Below are 25,035 nucleotides of genomic sequence, written 5' to 3'. Positions count from 1 at the left end.
TGTGACCAATGAGAGTGGATGACAAACTTTACGCACTGCTAGTGTGGGTATTAGTGATGGGAAAATGAAGCTTTAAATTTGCTTCATGAACTAGTCTCAGCCCAATGTTGATATATGAAGCAGATTTGAAGCTTCATTTACCCATCACGAGTGGGTATAGGGAGCAACGGTGCATTTGGATTCCAAGCTGTAACATAAGGCCAAGGCACACCAAAGCAGGCTACGGCTTCCGTAAATTTGTTTTAATAAGAAGGCCAAAAATCACTTTTATTTCCAGTGTTGGGACAATATTGAAATATTGCGATGTTTTACAAGATCGTCATGTTCAATATTAAAAATGTAATCAGCATGCAATAACCGAAAAGCGCAGTGCTCATTATGTCATTCGGGATTAATTAATGATAAAAAAACGGGGGCACGAAGCAGATATACATTATAAAGCTAATGAGTCTGAGGACAATTTTATAATTTGACCCTCTCTTGGCATCTCCAGGGAAATATACATTTGTACTAGTCATTAATGTTGCAGTCACAATGTTAAGTAGCTGGTCTACTTGTGTCACAAGGCAGCTTGGCAAAGTCAAGTGATTCCCGCGCTCCGATTCATCATTTGTACATAATATGCAATAAGAGGGGTGTGCATTATATATGAGGCTCTACAAGCTATGCCACACACATCGTGAAGACACTTCTGTTCCGAGTCATGCCTCATTGTTGTGAGTTGTTTTCTTCTTCGTGTGCCTGATAACGCAATAACAAAAATTATTTCGATATATTTCTTCATCAGAAATGCAAGTATGTTGGGTTTTTTTTTTGCGCTGAATTGCAAATCTGTCCTTGTTTTTCCTCTTGCACATTAGTTTGTCATAATAATTATAATAATAAAAAAATATATAGAATATAGTCATATATTCATGAATATTTATGAATTATGGTTTAGGCCCAGCTACAGGTGCATTTTTCCCAAGAAATCTATAAATTTTAATGTAGATCTGTATTTCTTTTGAACAATTTTTATAAATATAACTTAAAAACAAAAAAATGAAAATATCTCAAAAACCTGATGCGCTAGAAAAATAAATAAATCTTTTTCAAATCAGTGTCAAAAATACATTTGGGCTGCATAATTAAGGGAGAATAATTCATTTAATGTTCATAATTTGTAAATTTTCCTTAAAATAGCATCATGATCCGACATAAGGTTGACTGCATGAATATCATTGTCATGGCAACTCCTGACGACTGACGATAATAATCTATTATGATGTTAGAACAGCCAGCACACCTCTGATGTCGTTATTATACAGAGTTGTGTCACATGTAAGTACAAACGCACTAAATGTATATTTTATGACATAATGGGGAAAATATGTTTTTGATACAGACGTGTTTAGCATGTCAATTCCTGGAAGGAGTGTTTTGTCTGTGTCACATTCATTTGGCTTGGGTGTTTTTTTTTGTTTTTTTTTTCCGTCTTATCTGAAATACCAAAGACATGCACGCATGCTTAATTGAATACTCCAAATTTGTTAAAAGTGTGAAAGAGTGTTAGTCTCTATGCATGCTGCTATCGACTAGCAATCAACCCACGGTGTACCATGCCTCTCGACATACCGGTAAATTTCCTTTCACCCGAACTAGGCCAAAGAGTGCCAAAATTGGATTAATTAATATAATAATAATAATAATAATAATAATAATAATAATAATAATAATAATAATAATAAAAACAAAAATAATAAAAATAATAATAATAATACAAATTTGATGCAGAAATATATTCCAGAATTTTGGATGATTTAGCTTTTTCATTTTCTTTTTTATTGAGGACATATCACATTCTGATGAATAAAATAACTGGATAAAAAAAAATAAAAATTTAAATTGGAATGTGTTGAGCAATGGCACCACTACAAAATACAGTAACAGATGTTGCAGTTGGCGTGTCCTTACAAACTCTGGAACATATTTAGTGAATAAAAACATTTGACCCAAAAGGCTGCATCTTTACGGCCATTGCGGCTCACACTGCAAACCTTTATTTCCCTCTTAATGCACTCCTCACAATCACCCTGGGATGTCTTCTCAGGCCATTTAATCGATCGTAACAGGCCTGTTCCGGTTGTCTTAGAAGATGTTTTGCCATTAATCCACGCAGGCTTCATTGGTTCATGCACATGATGACTCAAGCGCGTTTCACATCTTGGAAAAAAAGCAAACTTGAGAATTTTCACAATTCAGTAACGACACAGGAAATCTTGTCGGAGCATTTTTGTCAAAATCTTTTTGTATTGCGTCTGCGAAAGCTGTCGAGATGTTCGCCGTGAGACGCAAAGAGCATTTTCACCAAGCAAACATGATGATACGACTTCACTCATGAGCGCCTGGAATGCTCCGCCACGCTCATCCACGTTGGTCTTGCTCGAAGGCACAAATGACTATTCATGAAGATGACTTCTTTACATCATCCAGTAGACACATAGCGGAGGGGAATGGTTCCCCTGCAGGTGCTCACCCCCACCACCCCCGCCCCCTCCTCAACATCATCATCCATGCAAGTGCGTCATGCAAGCATGCACTCACAAATCACAACAGAAGGTAAACCTGCAGAACGAGCTGTGTTGAACATTCCGCCTTCGCAAACAGACACTAATAGGCTATATATATATATATATATATATATATATATATATATATATATATATATATATAGTGTGCATGTGTGTGAAGAATAAAAACAAAAAAATCCCCATGATGGTACTAAAGGTGTCATAGCATCACTATTCACATTGATAACAAAAACAACCAAAACAACAGAAATTAAAGTAATAAATGTGTATTTTAAAAATGTATTTTTTTTCAATATTATGACATTGTTGGGAGTACATATGTGAAAAGTAGACTTTTGATGAATGCAGGATGGCTTCACCTCACACAAGGTAAAGAATGTGATATAAATGTAAACAAAAAAAAAACAGTTACTGTTGTGTGTCCCTCAAAATGGAGTGTTATTTTTGAAATGGCACTTTTGTTTCGATCCTTTTGAATCAACTTGAATCATAGAGCCGTTCCTAATGTTGTGGACTATGAGTGTAAAAATACAAGGTCCTGTCGACAAAGACGTGATTCCTCAAACAAAAGAGGAAAAAGGCACCGAGTAATTTCTTCCCTTGCGCACCATTCAGTGCTCCGTCTCGCAGGACCGACAGTCGCTCCACTTGAGCTAAACAAACAAATACGTATGAATATTTCATTTTGCCCAAGTACACACCACCACAATATGCCGGCGATTATTTACACTCAAACATTACTTATGCATTACTTCATCTGGCTAATGCTCTAATCATAGGTTGTTGTTTTTTTCCCATTTTGTTTTTGTCATCTCAGGCATCCTCATTTGGACTCTCTGCGACGTGACTGATTTAGAGCAAACGAAACACTTTGAATCCATCCCAAATAAAAGCTGTTGTTGAATATTTGCAGCGGTGCACCTTGACCCAGAAGTATTTATTAAAGTTGTCATCACACTCCTTTATGAACACGCCTCCTCCACGGCGCCCTACAGATAATGAATGATAACACGGGATCATTAAAACGTTCTCCTCGCATAAAACATCCGTCGGCTTTGGCGACAGATGGCAGTAAAAGGCAGCGCACGAAGCCTTTGCAACACTTCCCGGCAGCTGATGAAGGCTTATTATTCTAATCATATTTCATAACCTTCCAAGAAGCACACCATAATGTGGAACCTGTTAGTGGTGAATTCATAATTTGCAGCTCACTTAGCACCTCGCTCTGTCTGTGGGAAGAGCGACTGCGCTCATACCTGCGAGCTGGGACTGTAAATAAGTCACATGCATTAAATGGACAAGAAAGACATTTGCTCCTTTGCCTTTTGTCCAAGGAATTTATAAGATTTGACTCCTTTTTATTATTTTGAGAGCTCTTAAATCAATTCTTCAATGAGATATTTGTATTTTCACAATGGTTAGTACCGTATTTTCCGGACTATAAGAAAGCTACTTTTTTCCTGGATTTTGAACCGTGCGGCTAATACAACGGTGCGTTTTCTTTCACCACTAGGGGCGCTCTATAGTTCAGAAAATGCGCTAAATAAATCTTGATTTTTTTTTTTCTTTCTCTTGGGTCTGCTCTGTTTTAATGAGCAAAGTTTTTGCGGTGTTAAAAGGCATTGTTTTAACAATCTGTTGATGTGCATTCACAGTACAAAATGGTTCTGCACATGCAGTAAACAACCAATTTTTTTTTTTCAACATAGAAAACTGTGGCTTATAGCGTGATGTGGCTTGTATATCTGTATATATTTTTTTTCAATTTGTTTACTTCCAATTGTATATAATAGCAAGATACATGCTAGGTGTTAAATATTTTTTTCTGCCAGTCAGATAAATAATCTGTGCTCGGGTTAAACAGCTGACATCATCACTCCAGCAATTTTTGGTGGCTTTCTTCCCCTTTGCGGTTTCATTTCCCAGCTCATCACATTTTGTCACCTTCAAATGACGAGTAACATACGTTGGTGGCATCACAAAGCTTTCCGGCAGAAAAGCCAGAGATGAATGAAGGCGTTTGCATCATTGTGCCCAAAGCAAGCTTGATCACGGCATGCTTGGATAAGTCTGGTGTCAAAGGTGCCACAACCTTACAAAACACTTTTTGGGTGTTCGCGATGATTTCAAATTTCACAAATCACAAATTCAAACCAACACAGTCCAGTGACGCTCTATAAACCCAGGCCAGGAACGGAGGCGACGCTGTCAAAATAGGGTAACACGCCCATTTGTGGTGTAAAGCGTACATACCCTGCAGAAACTCTAAAATGTGTCCTATTGTTGAACAAAAATATGCGCAATTTCACAAATGCTTCCGCAGAGCGTGAACTTACGAGGACGACTACATAGCATGGCGCTTCCTTAAAATAAATACGAATCCTTCAGTCATCACAAAGTGATTAAAAGCCATTTGGAGAATCCAAATGATGGCTAGTGCCAATTGATGTCGCCCGAAAAGGTAATCAATTGTCTTTTTCCAATTAAAACGGTATTGCAGAAAGGAATGATGTGCCTATTATTCACTGGGACACTAATTACAGTCGTGATTACTGTCATTTTGTCTTTCCTCTAATCCGGGTTTGTAGTCGCTTTTGTTGATGTGGCGAATATTGTGTCGCTTTGGTTTCAGGGGGAGCATGTGGTCTGATCCATCAAGCCATTTAATTTCTCGAATGCTTATGCTGTTGAAGGTCACGAGGGGGACTGGACAGGTAAATTACACGCCAAGGCACAATTCATATTTTGGAGCCACATCGCCCGTGTATTGCTTGTGTCAGGTTCGTTTCTGGGTAGTGGCGGCAATTGTGTCGCGTGGGAACCTCAGTCGTACTCCAACTTGCTGCCTTCACCTGACCAATCACGGTTCCAGACTGACTTAAAACGGAAAATATATTTCAGATTTTCCGTAGAGATGAGACAAATGAGTGCTGCCTGCCGGTCAGGAAACGAAAAGACTTGCCTGCATTTTACCAATAACCTATGTCGATAACAACTCTTAGATGTGGATAAAATATCCAATTTATGAAGAATCAAAGCTAACGTGAAAGAGTCTAAGGAATAATGTGTAGTTTTCATTCTTGTCAAAAGCGAGAGGCCATTGGACTCCAAAAACGTCCTTAACTCATTCAATCCATAACTAATACATATACGTTTTCAAAAATGTAGTCCCCGCCTCCCAAAGACGTATTTATACGTCTTAGCCTGTTTTTTTATAGCATGAGAACACAATATTCTGTTGGCCTCGCAAAATCAGTCAAATTCCTGAAAAACGCTGGAATTGAGGGGTTTCCTCGAGTGAAAATTTCTGGGATCATCTCTCACAGCCATTTCAAATAAGAAGTTCTGAACATTTTAAGAACTATCATTTGTAAATCTGCTGTCGTTCACTTCTTTGATTTGCTCGTTTGAAACAGTTTTCTCAATCGGAACACTGAAGCTAAGACTAATACTGCACAGTAATGTTACTTACAATATGTTAGCTTGCGTGCTAGCTAGAGAATTTTAATGCTAACAGACAAACTCGATCCTTATGTAGATTTTGCTCTGAATTAGTGATGGTAGCTTTGCACATATTTTTTCAAACTTCTATAATGAAAAAAAAATAAATTATTTGCTCTCTGGAAAAAGGAATAATCAATCTGCGATTAATTGCAATTTATATGAAGTCTATGTTTTGAATTATTTGGCGTAAGAAGCCTGATTTAACGGTGATATTTTCTGGTTGGCACTCTATTCCAATTTATGTACCGTCTATACCACATGTGAAATTCGCTCACATTTGCCGGCCGTTAATGTTTAGCCTTGGGAATGGGCGAAGTGGATATTGTTTTTGTTGAGAATGTTTTGTTTACACATTGGAAAGGTGCTTAAGCTTGAACCTTACGGTTGGATAGGCGAAGGGCGAGCAAACCATGTAGAGGAGAGCGAATCAAACAGTTCGGGAGTTCGCCAATTGCATGTTTGAACTTATTATTTTCTGAATTATGACCATCGTTATTCTCACTGCTCTTTTTCTTTTTCAAAATGCTCACTAGAAAGAGACAAAAAAAGAGAAAAGCGGCACACATTTGAAAAAAAATGACCAGCCAGGACTCTGCAGTTCAACGTCCAACAAAAATTAAATGTTATTTCCTATTTGGACAAATTGTGCATGTTGCTCTCCAACAGTGCAAATAAAAACAAAGCCGATGTTAAACACGGTTTTCCAATAATAACACACACGAGTCAACCAAGTCCTAAAATGCACCTAGAGTGCTGTTGGCCCCCAAAAAACAAAAAGAGAGGGAAAGCGTGTCATCATCAATAGCGGTGCCAACAACAAAAATGTTCTCCTTCAATGAAAAATGACATTGGCTCCCTTGCGCACACTCCATGTTGTGCGATAACATAACAGTGCAGTGGTGGCCTTTTGTCCTGCCTCCTGTAATCTTCTATTACAGCTCTTCAAAGCAAAAGTGCAGGCAAAATGCTTTGGCACATTACGAGAAAAATGTTATTGGGGGCAATAGTGTGTCTATTTCAAATCTCCTGTTCATGTATTTTTTTCATGGTCTTATTTCTGATGTTGTTAATAATGCACATAATGACATTATTTTCCTGACTATAATACACACACCTGTATACAAGCCGCAGCAACTCTTAAAAAAAAAAAAAAAAAAAAAAAAAAGCGATATACAAGCCAATGCGGCTTAAAGCTGCAGTCTTCTATGTTGAAAAAAAATCAGTTGTTGACTGCATGTACAGAACAATTTTGTGCTGTGAATGCACATAAACAGATTGTTAAAACAGTGCCTTTTAACACGGCAACAACTTTGCTAATTAAAACAGAACAGACCCAAGAGAAAAAAAAATATCTATTTAGCATATTTTCTGAACTATAGAGCGCCCCCTAGTGGTGAAAGAAAAAGAAAAAAAATCAACCGAAAAGCGGCACCGTTGTATGAGCCGCATGGTTCAAAATTTAGGAAAAAAAGTAGTCCGGTTCATAGTCCGGAAAATACGGGAAAGAGATGACCAGTCTTTTTTTATTTTTTTATTGTCATTTTAAACCGACAGCGCAAAGTAAAAACATACTCGTCGCAAAACGTTGCTGCACATATAACCATTTTGGCCGAAAAGAAAAGAAAATAGGATTCCTTCAAATCATCCTTGACAGAAGAAGCCAAAATTGCCGCAGTGAGATTTTAGCGAAAACAAAAACAAGAACTTTGGAAAATGTGTTTTTTGTACGCTAAAACTGTGTTGATAGAGTAGAAAGAAGATTGCAAAGCTCAGAGCAGGTGCAACAGCTGTGAATATCACCCACCAGAGGGCTTTTAATGCCATTTAAATAGACCCTCCACGTTGTTTAATGTGTTGATTTGCACTCATCCTTCCAACTACTTGTGGGAGCAATTATGTCATTATAAAAACTGCGGCGCAGAACAGCCCAGCATGGATAAACAGCAACCAAAAGGAAGAGGCTTTTTCTTTGCAGCACTTGTTAATCCAACCCATTCTCCATTTATTCCGTTATTCTTTTAACGAGACAAGACATTTCCCAACCACAGACAGGCCACGCAAAATAAATTTTTCCGCAGTGAGGTTAGCTGAAATGCGGCATTTTGTAAAGTAAGAGGGGACGAGAACAAACAATCCGACAATAAGATTGGTTGCCTATCCAACATTGATGAAATGGGAAGAAGCGCGTTATTAGCGACACATTCAATTGCGGTGTTGGCAAATACACGTATAAATAAAGAAAGTAGTAATGGAATAACCGGAAATTGTCATTGAGATACTATGTGCCACGTCGTACAGCATGGGAATGCAAATAAATTGATGATACAGTCGTTAAGGATTTTCACAGAGGGTGTAGCGGTTTGCTCGCCTGACTTGTGTGCAGGCAGCAAGGGTCCAGCTCCGACTCAATGACAGTCTAAATTAGACCTAGTCAAAATACGGCCCAGGGGGCCACTTCCTGTCCGCCCTCGCAGTAAACATGAAGTCAAATGTAAAATATGTAATAGAGCGAGTTAGTTCCCGATAATGTGGCCTTCTTTTGGCCACCATCACTTCAATGGGTTGGCTCCCGTGAAATTCAAATTAAAAAACTTTCTCCTTTCAAAAGCTTTACATGCAAATGACAATAATGTCAAACTTAAACCATGTTTCAGACTAATTTTGACATATTTTAACGCATAAAACAGTAGGAAAAATATTATGATGGACAGATGTAAGGGGAGCTTTAAAATAAATGGGAAATGGTAGAAGCTGTGAGATCGCGCAATTAGTCATTTGATTATTTCCAGTCAGAGGAGTATGAACGGATGCTAGAAAAGCAGATCATTGCGCAAAAAAACAAACCGCATGACGCCATGTATTCATTTGCATATGAATACAACTGTTCCACGATTAAGGCGAAACGGAGGCAGCGCACAGCGGCAAAGTCTCACTCCTCTCCTCTGCACAAGCTCCGACTAAACGTTGTGATCACGTCGATCTGGATTCAACATGCAAACGCTTTTGGATACGCTTCGGAATCTGGTGTTTATAATTTGTTCATATTTATTATTCATTCTGTATAATAAAAATAATAATTTATTATTATTATTATTATTATTATTATTATTATTATTATTATTATTATTATTATTATTATTATTATTATTATTATTATTATTATTATTATTATATTCAGTTCCAAGCATGAGATTATTATTATTATTATACCAACCTTAAAACAATGAAAAAAATATGAATATTTTTATTATTATTTTATTATTATTTTTCATCTGATTTCTTTGCATATCCAAACATTTGTTTCATGCCTTCATGCGACTTAACCTGTTATGAGTGCAGATCATAAAACCTTGAGTTTGCCAAGCTTTAGAAAGAAGCCCTTTAAAATGTTCATCACTTCAGCGTTTTGCTCATTTCCCATTTGAAGCATTAAAATGTTTTATTTGCAGTCAAGCACAAGATGTCTTAAAAAAACCCATCAAAATGGACTGTAAATACTTCTCTTAGCACTGTAAATGGAGAAAGAAGCGATTCTTACCGAATTGTCACTGACGTCCATCTATTATTGTTGATGGAGCGGCTGGCAGCCACATGGAGAACATATTTATTGCCACATCCAAGCTCAGCAACAGGACTTCCGTCTTGAAGGAACACGTGAAGGAAGTTGCCACCAAACTTCTGCTCCTGGGCTGAAAGAGAAAGGAAATAATTTCACCTCTATTTTCTTGTCACTCAATACTAGACATAGAAAAGTACTTTGAATTACTCGTGTCATGTGCCTGCTCACGAGCTTTGCCGGAATTTCAAAGCAGTTAAGGCTCGGCAAAATGGAACCTTTTTTTTTTTTCAATTAACTTGCAGCATACGTCCAAATTTTTGTGATAAAACAAGACTCTATCTTGCAAATCTATCTGTGACCAAGCCGCATCACAAGCTTCCGTCTACTCCCCCCCCCCACTCAATTTCCAGATTCATTTACATCATACCCCAGTGGGAGAGTCTCGAGTGGGGGAGCCGGCGGGCAACTGACGAGCTCATCCCCGAACACAAGCTCATTGGATCCGCAGCAAGGTGAAGGAAAGACGTTGCACTCTAATTCTGCACATCTCCCAAAGAAGACAAGAACGCCGCGCCACCCGTGAGGAGAACGCTAATATGCCTCTAATTCCATCGAGGAACGCCGAGCGAGAGGTCGGAAGGCAACGTCGCTGACCACCTTGATTTCATCATGACAGTGATGACTGAGCCCAAAGCGCTTTGAAGAACCGGGCTAGGCCGTCGAGACCCCGTACTGTACCGTATGTCTTTGTAATACTCCTGCCAATCGTGATGAAGTGACGGCGGCGAGGAAGAATACAAATGGATGACAGGAATTGGAGCAGAAGCTGAGCTTGTTGTTTCGAGTCTGACAGCGCTCAACAATTCCTCCAGGATAAGACCGGCATCCTGAAAATCCCCCATCTCTTTTTGTCACAGATAGGCCGTGCTAATCTTAATACCGCCGTCCGATAATGCCTGTTATAAGCTGACTTGGAGGTCTTTCTCATCGTAAGCTGAGACAGTGAGGCTCTTAACGGTGACATATTATCTGAACGGGCCGCAGAAGGGAAATCGTGTTCAGATAATCCAGCGTCTTCTGTTCGACTCCTCCTCTCCGATGAAATAGCGCGACAAGAAAGAAAGATCTTAGCCAGGGGAAGTGGTCATAAAAAGCACAAGTTAACGGCACATCATGAATTAAGTAAACATGAGCTCTCTTGTCTACAATTTGAGCGTGCCAGAGCAAGTCGGTCCGATGTTTGAGTCGGCTGAGGTGAAAAGCCCCAGGGGGGCCCTCCCCATTGTTTTAGAAGCAATCCTTTACTCCAAGCCCCCTCCCGCAAAGAAAAGTCAATTCTATCCTCCTTTTTAGAACCAAAATTTGATCACCCCCCCTCCCGAGTAAATATTTTTGTAGTTGACACGATCATGTAGGTCAATGATTCTCTGAAGCGCCAACGAACGTCCTTTGAAGACAAAGAACTTGAGTCTCCGCTGGAAGCAAGTTTTTTCAGCCCCTGCCGGCAAGCATTATTTACGGCGTCAAGACTGCTCCATGTTTTTCTTGTGCATTTTTCAACATTGACGACATTGTTGCTGCCGTCTCGGCGGTCCTGTGACTTTGCACTGAACGTTCGTTCGTTGGTCCTTTTGTTGGATTTTTTTTTCCCCTTCTTCATTCTCCCATCCTTGCCCTCGCTCTTCCTCACCCCCGCCGCCTGAGCTTTCTGTGTTAGAGGTGACAATTCAAGTCCACGAGGAGACATAGGTGTTTGCTTCAGAAAAAAAAAAAAAAGGAGGAGTAAGAAAAAAAAAAAAGTATGACGGAGGGCTTCTTTGCATCTCAATGTATGTCTTATGCTTCTCTTCTGATTAACTTTGTCTGTTTGATCTGTGGAGTTTCTTCATTTTTTTTTTTTTTTTCAGTTGCTGTCCTCTGATGTGAGAGTGAAACGACGTCATAAGCCAAGGAAGCATTACTAGATAAAAGTCAATGTGCCCTCTATGTCGGCTTTCAGAACATTTCTTTTCCATGACGAGAATCGCAGCCTGCTTCTTAACTTTTGCTTGCAGCAGAAGATAAACACTGTCGGGAAATATTAGACTGAGCAAACACAACAAAATATAATCAGGAATTACAGCATCCGCTGCAATGTTCAAACCTATTCTTAACAATGAAAGGATGACATGTCATCAGCGTCGGCATTCTTTTTCAAGATAATCAAAAAGAAAATCTGCAAAGACCCAGACGATGGCTTGCTTAAAATCAAAGAGGCCAGATGATCTGATGTTTTTTTATTCCCAATTAAAACTTTTTAAAAGGTTTCACACGTTCTGACATTGTTCGTTGAGAAATATATAATTTTTTATGATTAATTTATGTATTATTATTATGAACTATTTCAAAATGCTTTTCAACCTAAATTCAACCGAATATATTACAAATGAGCTATTAGCCAAACTTCTGAATGTTATTGTTTTTGCAAATATTCTCTCCTTTGGAATTTGATGCGTGCTGTTTTGGAATACGTTGCACGCATTAACTTCAAAGTAAGTGAATATTTGCTAAAATGTTTGAACTGTAAATATCTTTGTAGAGAATTCAATTAAATATGGGTTGAAAATTATTTGTAAATTATTTTATCTCCTTTTTATTCAGTGAATTTAGCGAGGTTAAATTTCCCATTGAGGGATGTCCCAAAAAAAAAAAAAAAAATCTAACATATTTTATCACAAAGAGGACTGAAAATATCTCCCTGGAAAAAAAGGTAAAAATGCAATTCTCATGTTCACGTGGTGTTTACAACGTGACCTTCTAATTTGACAAAAGGATATTTCCAAATCCGATTCGGAGCAGCTAATTGCCGATTGTCCCTTTTAGCAGCACCAGAAAATAAATATTTTGATCCTGTTGGAGAGGATGCCCTGAGCTGTATTGCCATGCATAATGACTCGGTAAATGTAAATGAGAGGCCATGAACTGGACTGTGATGTCACGGATAAGAGGTTCATCTCGGTTGCAGCTCTGAGATGAATGTTGTGATGTCTGTGCCCGTCGGAGGCAGAATCAATCACCGCGCGATCCACGGAGGTTAAAGTTCTGCTGGACTTGCAAGTGCCTCACTGCCGAGCCACGCAGGGCCGAGAAAGCCTTGAGGGCGAGACGACACTCAAACCGAGACCTGCCTTTTGAGGTCTTCTGCATCTATTTGACTTCCTGCATGGAAGTCGAAGCCTCCTTTGGAACCTTGACTGCTTTAAAATCGGAGGTTTAATAGGTGTCGAAATAATTTTCTACCTCTTCCCTCACCTACAAACATTTTCAATAAATCGATCAGGTTTCAATATGAAGCTGAGTTTGAATTAATTGGTTTGTGATTGAAGCGGTTCACTGACTTGTGAATGGGATTTAATCAGTGGAAAAGTTAAAATGACGTCATCAAAATAAGTCAAGCACTGTTCCAAGCACACGGAATTAGAACGAGATATAACAAAAAAAAAAACTGTGATCTGTGCAAAAAAAAAAAAAAAATCTCTTTGGCAGTCTATGAATGAGGATAAATTTAATGTTTCTCCCATGAGAGACAATAATGACATCTGTCCTGCTTTTAACTTTTTCTACATTGTCAAAAAGACTGTGAAAGGTCAAATCGTCGCCAAACAACTTTGTACAGTAATCAAACAAGTGAATAAATCCTCCTCATTTAACACGTCTCATGCATTGTCAAACCTGAAAACAAAACAGAAACGGAGTCCCCCACAACACAATGATCTATTGTAACGAGGCTCTGCACGGTGGTGTCTGGCCTCCCCGTCGAAATGTCTCCGCGCTACAAAAGACAGAGTGTGTACATGGGTGAGAAAACAAAAGAGCAGCAAGACAATGTCGAGCTCACGGTGAATGTTGAGGGTCGGCCTCCATCCTTGCTGCCTTCGCTCCTGCAGCAAGCAAATCATGACTGCGTTTGTTTAGTTTTAGAATTATTTGCTTTTTTTTATGTGGCCATGGAAACCCATCACAGTGCTGATCAAATAGTGGGCCAGGCTCTCCTGGGGGAGAAGTTGATTTTAGCATTATCATCAATGTGCACAAACCTTTTTGACCCTGCACTGCTTTTAACATTTTGAGGTGCCATCGCATCAAAAAAAAAAAAAAAAAAATCAAAACAAAGCCTGTCTGTCAGTAAAGCATCAGCAAGAAAATAAAAAATAAAAATACCCAAAACAATTATAATCCGATTTATATTGAACCTTTTTTAACGTGTGAAAAGAAATGACAAAATGCCGTAAATCTGTCATCATATCAGTCTTAAATCAAACCTTCCCTTTGACAAGCGCTTGCATTGGATAAGGCTTGGACAATTTCGGGGATTGTCAACACAGAAAAAAGGCGGATATTCCAAGCAAGATTTGGTACTTGGAGATTAATGACCTGCTCGATGCGGAGATGCACAACCATTACCCATCATTAAATATCATGTGAGATGTGCTTCATTGATCCCATATTGCACCTGGAAATCCAGCTACAAGCAAAAAAAAAAAAAAAAAAGAGAAATGCGACATATCTTCAATTAAATTGCGTTGAAGTTCCCCCTGCCTCGTTTGGGTTTTCCGCCACCTCAATCTTCCACCAAAACCTTGACAATGATCTTTTATACCTTTTTAGATTGGCAAGCGACATCATCTGTGTTCATTTCAAGTCTTGTCTCATTGCAACAATCACGCCATCTTTGCTTTTACCTCAACGAGGGCTGTAGATGTGAAGTTATATCATGTAGAAAAGTTTTATTTGGAAGGTTGATTTATTGATTTATTTGTAATGGCGTACTGATCGGAATTCAGATCAAAGAAGCATCACATTAGACAAGGTCACAATTATGAAAACTGCGAGGTAATTTGCACTCGCAAAGACATCTCCAAGGGGGGGGGGGAGCAACATTAAACACAATCATCTTAATTAGATTGTACAGAAATGCATATTTTTCAGTTTTATCTGCGCTGGCCGCAGTGCTGAAGAGCTCTCAGACATAAAAACGAGACTGTACTCACTGTAGAGGATGGTGCCTTGTGTAGATGGAGTTTTCACAGTCAAATGGAAAATAACTGAGCTGTCCTTGACAAGGGGCGGCACATTATTGCTGGGGTCCGAGGACCGAAGAAGGGATGTGAGCGCTTGAAGCTCCAAATAAGATGTGCCATCAAACGATGGGATGTACACTTTGGAATCTGGGAAAACAAAAAGAAAAAAGACAATCCTTCATTTAAGAGGAAACGCCTTTATTTTAAAGCAACAGTGCCATCTAGAGGACTCCAAAATACAACAAGTGGTTCATGAAGCAAATTTGAAGCTTCATTTTCCCATCATGACCGTTTGTCTTGGAGGTGCAGGTTGACAGCTGAGTCTCGACGTGAAAAGTTAGATGTGACATGTATGCACCTGCTCAGTTGCTCAATAAATACCAGCAGCTCACACAGTGCAGACTACAAACACAATAGCAACAAACCATAGTTTGTTTTTTTTGTATTGTTTTTAGTAGGGCTGGTGTACCTAATGCAGTGGCCAGTAGATTTAGTTTAAGCGCCGGCCAGCAAAGTTGTCAGGCTTTTTGCCTTTGCTGCCCTGACACTTTGCTTATTAGCAGCCAACAATGCTCCGTCAGGGCTACGCGAGGTTGTTATTTCCCCCGGATGACTTGAAGGAGAGCTGAAGGAGGTGCCTACTCAGGTCATCAACTCCACAAGACAGTGGTGACATTGCACACCTGGTGGAGTGCTTGAGAGCTTGCTCGGCGGCAAGAGATTGAAAAATGGCCAGCTTCAGCTCGGGGAGTTGTAACCTCCGTGTCCGACATCAAGCAAATGTTAGATGACAACGTGTGATATAAATCATGTGCTGTGGCGTTTTTATGTTAAGAAATAGGGCAACAACGACTTAGGTAGGGCTAAATCACTGAAAAACTAGGGTTCTATTTCTCACTGGTTAAAATTAAAATTTTCATTTCAATGGCATTGTACCAAACAAGAGAGATAATAAATTGTTAGCTTAATTTATGACGAAGCAACGGAAATGAATACATTTGCACAGCCACAGAATTTGTGGGTCATTTGCCGTTGTTTTGATGCTGTTGGAGTAGAGGGCTCTGCTACCCTTGCAAAGCAAAAATAAAAGACAAGGGGCTTTATTTTTGTGATCACACGTTTGCGCCGCTGTGGGTGTGAACACAGTTGACTTCAATTGTGTTCAATCAAAGTGGCTCTTTTCAATCCCTTTAAATGCGACACACTAGCCCCGCACTGACATTCTGGACACGGCCGAGTCCAGCCAACCAAAGATGATAAAGATTTGTCCAAGAGGTTGAAACACATTTAGTATGTTTAAACAGAACTGCAAGCAAACATCCAAGGAGGGATGATGCAAATTTGCTTTGTTAGAAGATCACAAATAACTCGCTCACTATTCTGGCTGCTAAATACAATCTGGAAAAAGAGACAATAAGTTTGCTAAATATACCCTGAAGTCACTTATGTTTAGAGTTCTTTTCAAGAGCCTCAACTTCTTGTCTCCGTACCTTCATTCTGTTCACGTGTCATTCATTTGTGTTCACACAACCCAGTTTGCTTTTTACATTTTACCACAACTAAGACGGTAAATGTTATGGATTATAGGATGAATAAATGGTGTTGAAAGTGTGATGTAAGTCTGACAAACAAACTTTCATGATGTTTTCCCCTTTTGAACGCATGAAAAGTGACAATGCCAAGCAACTGTCAGGCAGGCGTCTTTGTTGGGGATTTTCTGTGCACATCACAAGCCAGACGTTTGTGATCTCAACGCCAGCACCCGGCGTGTCACTACTCTAATCTCAGGCCGCTGCCTTGTGGGATGACTTACAGTACGATATCAAGAATCCGAAAATGCGCTGATGCCCGTCAGAATTTTAGGCTATGATGAATTGTTTCTCCAAACGCGAGGTGGCTCCTCCGAGATCTTTCCAAAGACATTGTGTAAACTCGGCAAGTCGTCAGTTGAAAGCTTTGCGATCACGGGATTAGTTGGGGACTAAATGGCTTTGAAGAAAAGATGTAGTCATAAAAGACAAAAGCAACGAGGCGGGAAATTATTCAGTCTGTATTGATTATGACCTCCTTCCACGGCTCATTACCTTATGTCCTTATTTCGTGAATTTCTGAAGGTCTGATGTAGGATGTTGGCTGAGAGGGGATCATTCAACTAAAAGATGATTGCAGGTTTGTCCCATTTATGTCTTTTTAAGAAGTTCTACCTTATCGGGGAGGTCATTTCCAAAAGTATGATACCCTTCGCTGTTCCGTGTCATGCATTAATGTAACCTAGTTCCGAAATATGTAGGGCATTACAAATCTTTTCATTCCTGTTGCATTCAAGGATGTTGGACCTTGAAAAATAAGCACAAACATCACGTTTGGAAGGCGAACAGGAGGCAATAATAAAAAAAATTGTAAATTATAAAAAAGTTCATTTGGGAATTTGAGAGACCCAGTAGCAGTTGAAGCTTATGTGAGAGAGAGAGAGAGAGAGAGAGAGAGAGAGAGCGAGAGAGAGAGAGAGAGAAAGAGAGAGAGCGAGAGGGAGAGAGAGAGAGAGAGAGAGAAAGAGAGAGAGCGAGAGGGAGAGAGAGAGCGAGAGAGAGAGAGAGAGAGAGAGAGAGAGGTAGAGAGAGAGAGAGAGGTAGAGAGAGAGAGAGAGAGAAAGAGAGAGAGAGAGAGAGAGAGCGAGAGGGAGAGAGAGAGAGAGAGAGAGAGGGAGTGAGAGAGAGGCATCCACCTGCATGTATTGTGTGGAAAAATGAATACTCCAAAATATCTAAAAACAAGTTGGGAAAAAAAAAACTTCCAAAAAGTCAGTTGAAAATATAGTAGTAAAGTAAAGCACTGAACCATAGAAGGTTTTGAACTTTGACCTCAGCTACACTGTACTTGTTTTCCCATTGTTCAGAATCAGAGAAGCAGCAGCGTTGGATTGCTATAATAACAAAAACTTTTTTTTTTCTCCAAACAACATTATGTTACTGTCGCAGTGTTTCTAATATCACGTCACACTTGTTCCTGCGACGCAGGATAAATATTCAAAACATGTAAATGATGCGTCGACCTTTTTGCATCCCACGTGCTGCTTTCAGGCTTTTAACGCCATCTTTAAATAGATGAACAAAGCACATATCGAAGCATCAATTAATTTGTCATTCCTGAGACTCATCACTGAGGCGAGCGCAACGCATGTGCGGGTGTAACTAGTTGAAATATTAAAGTATAAATAAAAAATGTATTATTTGTAATACGATAGGAATTTAAATATTAATTTTGTCTTTTGAATATTTCCATGCTTTTCACACTACTGACGCTGTCGATCTGGGTTCTCCTATAGTTTGTAATAAAAACAATCTGAGATCGATTATTTATGTCTGTATGCACCCAGCGGGCGGCCTCATTCTACTGAGGAAACAACACACAACACTGTTGTGATTATTTCACCCTGTTTCAGGGCGTAACACGGGCACATCCGACATATCTTATTGATATCAGTTTGATTTCACATTCACGTAAGCAGCGGACGCGGGCATGCAAAGGTTACAGAATGCAAGTCAGCATTTGGTTTGGAAGACAAACAAGTCAATGTCATGAGTTCCATGCCAAGATGACGTCGGGATAAACAACATAGAGCCGCCATGACTTTGTTTCTTCTTCTTCTCTCGCGGCTATCACTTCGTTTAACGGGATGTGAGGACAAGCTTGTCAGTGAGCAAAGCCGCCACGGCCACACACGTGCAAAGGCTTTGTCAGCATGTAAACAGCGCATGGAATTCTCGTTAAGCAGGGACTGCAAAGCACAGCGATGGATGAGTGCGCATTTAAGATTGCAATGCGACTGCATGGAATGCTTCGGAGAAAGGAAACCGTTGGTACAAAGTCAGCAGAAATTAATCGGAAGGCCCACTGCTGCTCTTTAAAGGGAAACTTCTCGGGCCTGAGAATTTGTTGGATAAGCAAGAACTTTCTGTGAGAGAATGGTGGCGATAAAAACGATATATAAAAATGACAGGTATAAGCATAATTGCCATTAAAACTACAATATCTTGGATTCTTTAAGTTTATGCGTTATGACGAGCATAAGAACACAACATGGCTGATGCAAAATGCTTAAAGTCAACAATGAAAAAGTGTCACAACATCATTTTAGTGGGCAGTTACGAGTGCGCGGAAAAATAAATGTTCTTGCTGCTCCACAAGACAAATAAAACACGGGAACTTTTTAAAAATCCAAGAGTGATGGAAAAGAAATGTTTTAGTCATACTTACTGAAACCTTAGAATTTTTAAAAATGATCATATTTTCCCATTTTTTAGAAAAAAAAATAAAATATGCTATAAGCCGCAGTTTTCTATGTTGGAAAAAAATGAGTTGTTTCGTGCATGTACAGAACAATTTTGTACTGTGAATCTATATAAACAGATTGTTATAACAGTGCCTCTTAACACGGCAACAACTTTGCTCATTAAAACAGAACAGACCAAGAGAATGAAAAAAAAAAAATATCAAGATTTATATAGCATATTTTCTGAACTATATATTCTACCGGTAACCCACAGAAAAGCCGCACCGTTGTCTTAGCAGCATGGTTCAAAATCTAGGAAAAAAGTAGCGGCTTATAGTCGGGAAAATACGGTACATCCTGCATACATTCAAAAATTCCAATTTTTCTTCTGAACATCCAAATATATAATCAGAATAATTTTGAAACTATTATTTTCGGCCTATTTTGACAGAATTTCATGTTATCATATTTGGTATGAATCTTTTTTTTTTTTTGGGGGTCAGAATCAATCTCTTGTAGTGATTTCTTTTGTGCATGTTTGTTTTCCCATCACTTTTTGAGCCATATCTAGTCAATAAATCGTGCCGTTCAAAGAAGTAGTGAAGAAGACGGTTGAGAGTTTGGGCTGAATGATGAGCAAGTGCCGCAAGGTCGCATTCTCATTCAGGAATGGTTCAAGCTGATTATATGGATCTTTCATTTCATTAATCATGTCGTGAATAATTCACATCACTCAAAATTTCTAATACAGCGAGTCTATTCTGCCTCCACGTGAAACCTATTACCCAAAGAGGCTCAGCATATATTAACCAACATTACTAACTGTCTGTCTCTTGAAGATACCACTGCTGAGGTCATAATGGAGTCGCTTTACAAGTTTCTTTTTTACTTAGGAAACCCCCCCCCCAAAAAAACAAATAATGGTTAAAAAAAACACATTACGACACCTTGCTCACAAAAGGTTCCGGTAAAATGAAGCGGGCAGAGGCAGGAAGGCGAAGCTTTGCCAGGTTGTTGCGGCGCATGACACGTTCCTCCATTGAGGCAAAAAGCGTCACCACAAATTTCATGCTGAGAGCGTTTTGGTGCTCGTGCGGGAGCTCCGGTTGCATCGACACTGTTGGTCAGTCAAATGAGAGAAGAAAAAAAAAAAAAGAAAAAGGAGTCATATTGATGCAAATTGTACAAATTCTTGAAAGTAAACTCAAATCCAGCCATAAGAAAATATAATTGTAAATTACAATAGTAGCATGATCAAACAAATATTAATATGAAATATATACCAATTAAAAAATGATCTTTCTTGCTTGATATATGAAAATATTTTACCTGCATGTGCTGATATTGGTGCTGGTGAGCGCATCGGATTTGAATAAATTTCTGACTTGATTCAATTCAATGATTTCAATGCAGCCGCTAAAGTTGTAGAAAGGCCTTGCAGTCTAAAAGGAGGGTAAAAATAAAAAACGACACAATCTAAAGTTTGCTTTGTTTTTCATTATTATTCATGCTCAATTTCTTTTTACTCTTCCATCAAATCATCAAATAGATTTTTTTGGTGGTTCTAAATAATTATACTCCTCCAGCCCAGTCCATGTTCCTGCAATATTTTTCAAGCATTTAAGGAATTAGAGCTGCAACAGAAGCAAGTGTGTGACATTAAGTGAAAAATAAATGAGCAGTAATCACATAATGAAAGAGTTAGACACTAGATTTTCATCAATGATATGACGTACTCATAAATCTTTCAAGGATCCCGCAAGTGCTTTTTAAATCTTACCTGATTGGCCAAGTACCGTCGTGGCAGACCGCCTATGAAGATGTGCTTTGTTCTTTGTTTCACGCGTCCAAACCCCAAATTACTTGCTGCACTTTTGATTTTCTCATGACCGGAAAGAGTTATTTCAGCCTCACAAGGAGCCAGGTGTTGCCTAATAAGAAGTGAGGCACATAAGGGCAATTATGGAGACGGACACGTTGACAACTTCGCAAGTTTACTCCATGCGCCCGACAAACACGTACTTCTGCAGATGACACCTCGGCTTTGTCTTAAAGGTAAGACAGGTCACAAACACACCTCGGGGGAATTCATGGTGTCCAATCAACCTGCCATGCATGTGTTTGGAATGCGGGAGGAAATCGGAGTACCCGGAGAAAAGCCACGCAGGAACGGGGAGAACATGCAAACTCCTCACAGGAAGGCCGGAGTCGGAATCGAACAATACACCTCTGCACCGTGAGGCCATAATGCAAACCGGTCGCCCACCATGCCGGCCATCAGGAAGGAAATTCATTCTATTTTTAATGTTTATAAATAAAACCATTGCATCAAGAACCTGTAATTAATCCATAAAAGTTGCTCCTCAATTGACGCTATTAAAAAAAAAAAAAATAATTCAAGCAGTAGTTTGCAGTGGGATGAATAGTGATGGGAAAATGAAGCTTCAAATTTGCTTCATGAACCACTTGTTGTATTTTTGAGTCCTCTAGATGGCACTGTTGCTTTAAAAAGATGGCATGTCTGTGTGCTTTCAGCCCAATGTTGCACAGAGACTGCCATCTACTGGAGTCCCAAAATACTACAATCCATCACTTGGGACAAGTATTGGTCTCTTTTTTGTGTTTTTTACATCACAAAAACATAATTTTATCAGGCATATAGACTTCAATATTTTCAATGCAAAATATTTCTAATGAAAGTCAAAAAAAGATAAAGTAGGTTTTTATGGGCATAGCAAAAATATCTTCGACGCCAACGGGGAATTCATTTCTCAGACTCTCCCTCGGGTACAGTCTGACTGTTGTGATCTGTTGTTCTTAAAAAGCAAGCGTCCACTTGAAACTACAGACGGGACCAGATAATTACATCAGTGGCGATTCGGCGAACCGTCAGCAGCTTGAGGGTACTCATGCCACCGATTTCGCCGCTCACCTCCGGATACTTCTTGTTACCTGAGTGGGAGTGAAGGAGATCCATGTTGCAATCGACGTTGATTTGCTTAGCCTCCACTTTGCAAACAGCTCCAAAATACTCGGGGCACCGACTCCAAGCTGTGTAAGTCCTTCCTCCCGAGCTTGCTTGCATGGGATGGCGGTTAATTTAGAAGCGTTCTGACAGAACGGCCTGGCCAGCAGCCAGAGGGCAGCGTGCGCACTGTCCTTGAGAAGCCATCCCCACCGGGTTTCTATTTAACATACTGAAAAGTGTCTTTGACGGAAAGATATATTAAAAGTCTAGAATGAGTTTGGTGGTGAGGATGACCATGGTGGAGCTTTGGGTCAAATCAGACAAAGATGGACCGAGTCGGCGATCAGACAATTACAAAGTATTTGCTTTGTCACACCGGCAACCATTTTTCTACGCTCCTGACCCTCTCGTTATGACAGCTCTCGTTCTCAAAATGTCTCCAAGGGTTCAGCAAAGAACATTATGATGGATTTTTACCACCGGACTATTTTTCTTGCAGGGAAAAAAAAAACAAGGGGGTGGAGCCTTGCAGCCCTTTTACCTGATAGGCCGATTGGTACGCATTTACCTATTTAGGCCAAAGTTGTTTCTTCAGGGGTGGGGTTGAAGCGACCTTGCCAGATTTCTCCAAGATTATTGTGGTATGAACTATGTATTTTTTTTTTTTTTTTTAGGTTTAAAGGGGAAGTCACCCCCCGAAAAAAATATTTGCAATAAAATCTTTTATGCGCCTTTACTAGTCTAAACTTGGCTTTCTGATGGATATCGAGTTTGTGGATTATGAGTTAAGCAGCAAAATCCACTCATGTTTAGCCAGCTCAGGGGGCGGCCATTTTGTCACTGCTGTCGCCTGAAGATGACATCACAGTTGCTCAAGAATCAACGGATGACCAATCAGGTTTGTTACTTAGTCGCCGAGCAACTATGGTGTCATTTTCAGTCGACAGAAAAAAAATAAAAATAACCATAAAAAAATCTCTCTTAAAATAAATAAATAAATACATTTCAGTCGACAGTAGGAACAAAATGGCCGCCCCCAGAGCTAGCTTTCACTGCTTAACTCATATTGCGTAAACAGACTAGTAAAAACGCTTAGAACATTTTATTGCAAATCATTTTTGGGGGGGTTGACTTTCCTTTTAGTTGGCAAAAAACAAACTAACAAAGAAATATATATATTTTTCTTGTTGTTTCTCCTCCACTGTGCCTCAATCTTGCTTTTTTTGTTTTGCAAATTAATTCATCCTATGATATATGTAAATTGATTCATTTCATGGCACCGCTGAAATCAGTAAACAACGCCGTTTCTATTTACACCGTCACATGTAAACTTTATACAGTATTGTGTATGCTCATTGTATTACAAGAAGAATAAGAGCAGTGGAGGGAAAACAAAAGTCATTCTCTTCCACTTTTATTATGTGAAGGAATGAATGCTGAGGCAGCCTTGCTATTTTGCATTCTATTCTATTTTTCCGTATTACTTTCCTCGCCTATTTTCACCACAAGAAATGGCAATCACACGTAGCCATGCGTTACGTGCCTCGCTTAAGGTCATTTAAAACTAGAATCTCATCAGCAACTAGTCATAATTTCAAAGTTTTGGCCGTCGGAGTCAAACGATTGAGTGGATTTTCTCTCACAATTGTTACAAAATGAACACATCATAAAAATCAAGGGAGTGCCAAAATGGTTGTGGAATTAGCGATATTATGGAGACGTGATGGTAAAAATGCGCCAGAACAACATCTCAAAGGGTTTGCGGCCTTACTTTAAATCATTTAAACATTGATTTTGTGCTTGGCTCTCGATTGCTAATCCTTGCATAAAGAAAAACTGCAAATGAAGACTTAAGAACAGCCAATAAAACATTCCCGTTGATCGCTAATGCTTTTTAATAGCGGCATTGTGATACAGTTCTTTGAAATGTCGGCTTGTTTGTAATAAAATAGAAATGCCTTCTCTTACGGCCCCTCGATTTGACTTACAGTCCTTAATTTGAACAAAAGCTTCAACACAAGTGCACGACGAGGGATGGGTCGTTAATACCACCTGAGGTGCTGATACAACTTGCACATATTTTTATGATCCAAATAGGCTTCTTTTTCCTCATTAAATGAAACATTATTGCCAAAGGCAGACGTGTTTATTTGCAAATCCAAGTCAGAACTGGAAATTGAAATTACCACTCCTCAGCACAAAAATATTCAGGGAGGCGATAATCCCTCACCGTGCGCCGGAAATTCATTTCTAAAGAATGTACCTGATGTTGACAACGTGTACTTTGCCGTCATCAACACGGGTTTGTGTGTTAATCCACGCCGTATCGTCTCCTTCATTGCAGGAAAAGACATACTGGAACATCAAGTTTCAAATGAACAACAAGTGTTTGCGTTTTATTGAAATGCCGTCATGGATTTCAAGTTTTACCTGCAGCAGCCCATCCATGACAAAAAGTTCCATGAAAACGAAATCTCGCCCATCTGATCCTCGGCCCGCGTATATAATGGTTCCACGCTCGGCTTGAGTCTGAAATCTCACGGTCACGTTGTTTATGGCGCTGAGTTCCATCCCGTCAAACTCCAGGTAGGAATTTCCAAAATACTGGACAAAGTTTGAACCTTAAGGGGATAGAAATTAGAAACGGTAAAATGATGGGAAATGATTCGTCCACCCACTCCCACCACAAGAGAGTTTGTGGAACTTCATGGAACAGCTTCCATGTCTGCGTCGATGTGAGACAGACTTGAACTTGCTGTTTGTATTCCTCCGAGTCTTCCCGCTACGGCTTTGTTGCAGCATAAAATGTAAATGTAACCTGTATCCATCAATAACCTTGGCAACAGAAATAGAATACAGCTGAAAGACACATAAGAGGAAAAAAAAAGCGCGCAAAACTTGAGCAAGGAAGCGAGAGTAGATTGCTTTTATTTCCAAAAAAGAACTGCAAGGAATTATACATTCTACAGGTTTTTTTTTTTTTTTTTGCTTGCTGTCGAAGCAAACCGAAGCCACCGAGAAGGCTGTGAAGCATGCAAATGGCACAATATGAGGAGAGCGAAAGCAAAATGGAGTCATGCACGTTTATTACATGGCGAGTT

General features: G+C 39.4%; 1 protein-coding gene across 4 annotated transcripts in view; it reads right to left on the bottom strand.

Moving 5' to 3' along the window:
* The window catches only part of eys (EGF-like photoreceptor maintenance factor), a 145,572-nt gene that overhangs the window by 23,962 nt on the left and 96,575 nt on the right, over nt 1-25,035 (bottom strand). For 3 of the 4 annotated variants that reach the window (XM_088304338.1, XM_088304340.1, XM_088304339.1), the window contains exons 33-39: nt 24,365-24,555; nt 24,198-24,289; nt 20,747-20,897; nt 20,296-20,408; nt 19,914-20,083; nt 14,664-14,840; nt 9,613-9,763 (exon numbers count right to left, since the gene is read on the bottom strand). In XM_088304338.1, the coding sequence (XP_088160464.1) occupies nt 9,613-9,763; nt 14,664-14,840; nt 19,914-20,083; nt 20,296-20,408; nt 20,747-20,897; nt 24,198-24,289; nt 24,365-24,555 (1,045 nt within the window). The remainder of the gene's footprint in view (nt 1-9,612; nt 9,764-14,663; nt 14,841-19,913; nt 20,084-20,295; nt 20,409-20,746; nt 20,898-24,197; nt 24,290-24,364; nt 24,556-25,035) is intronic. The other variant, XM_088304341.1, reaches the window with a different exon arrangement.

The sequence above is a fragment of the Idiotropiscis lumnitzeri genome, chromosome 9, assembly GCF_059441095.1.
Source record: "Idiotropiscis lumnitzeri isolate Australia: NSW breed Sydney's pygmy pipehorse chromosome 9, RoL_Ilum_1.0, whole genome shotgun sequence".
NCBI lineage: Eukaryota > Metazoa > Chordata > Actinopteri > Syngnathiformes > Syngnathidae > Idiotropiscis > Idiotropiscis lumnitzeri.
The sequence above is the reverse complement of the archived record's forward strand: the minus strand, read 5'-3'. Positions and strand labels throughout refer to the sequence as shown.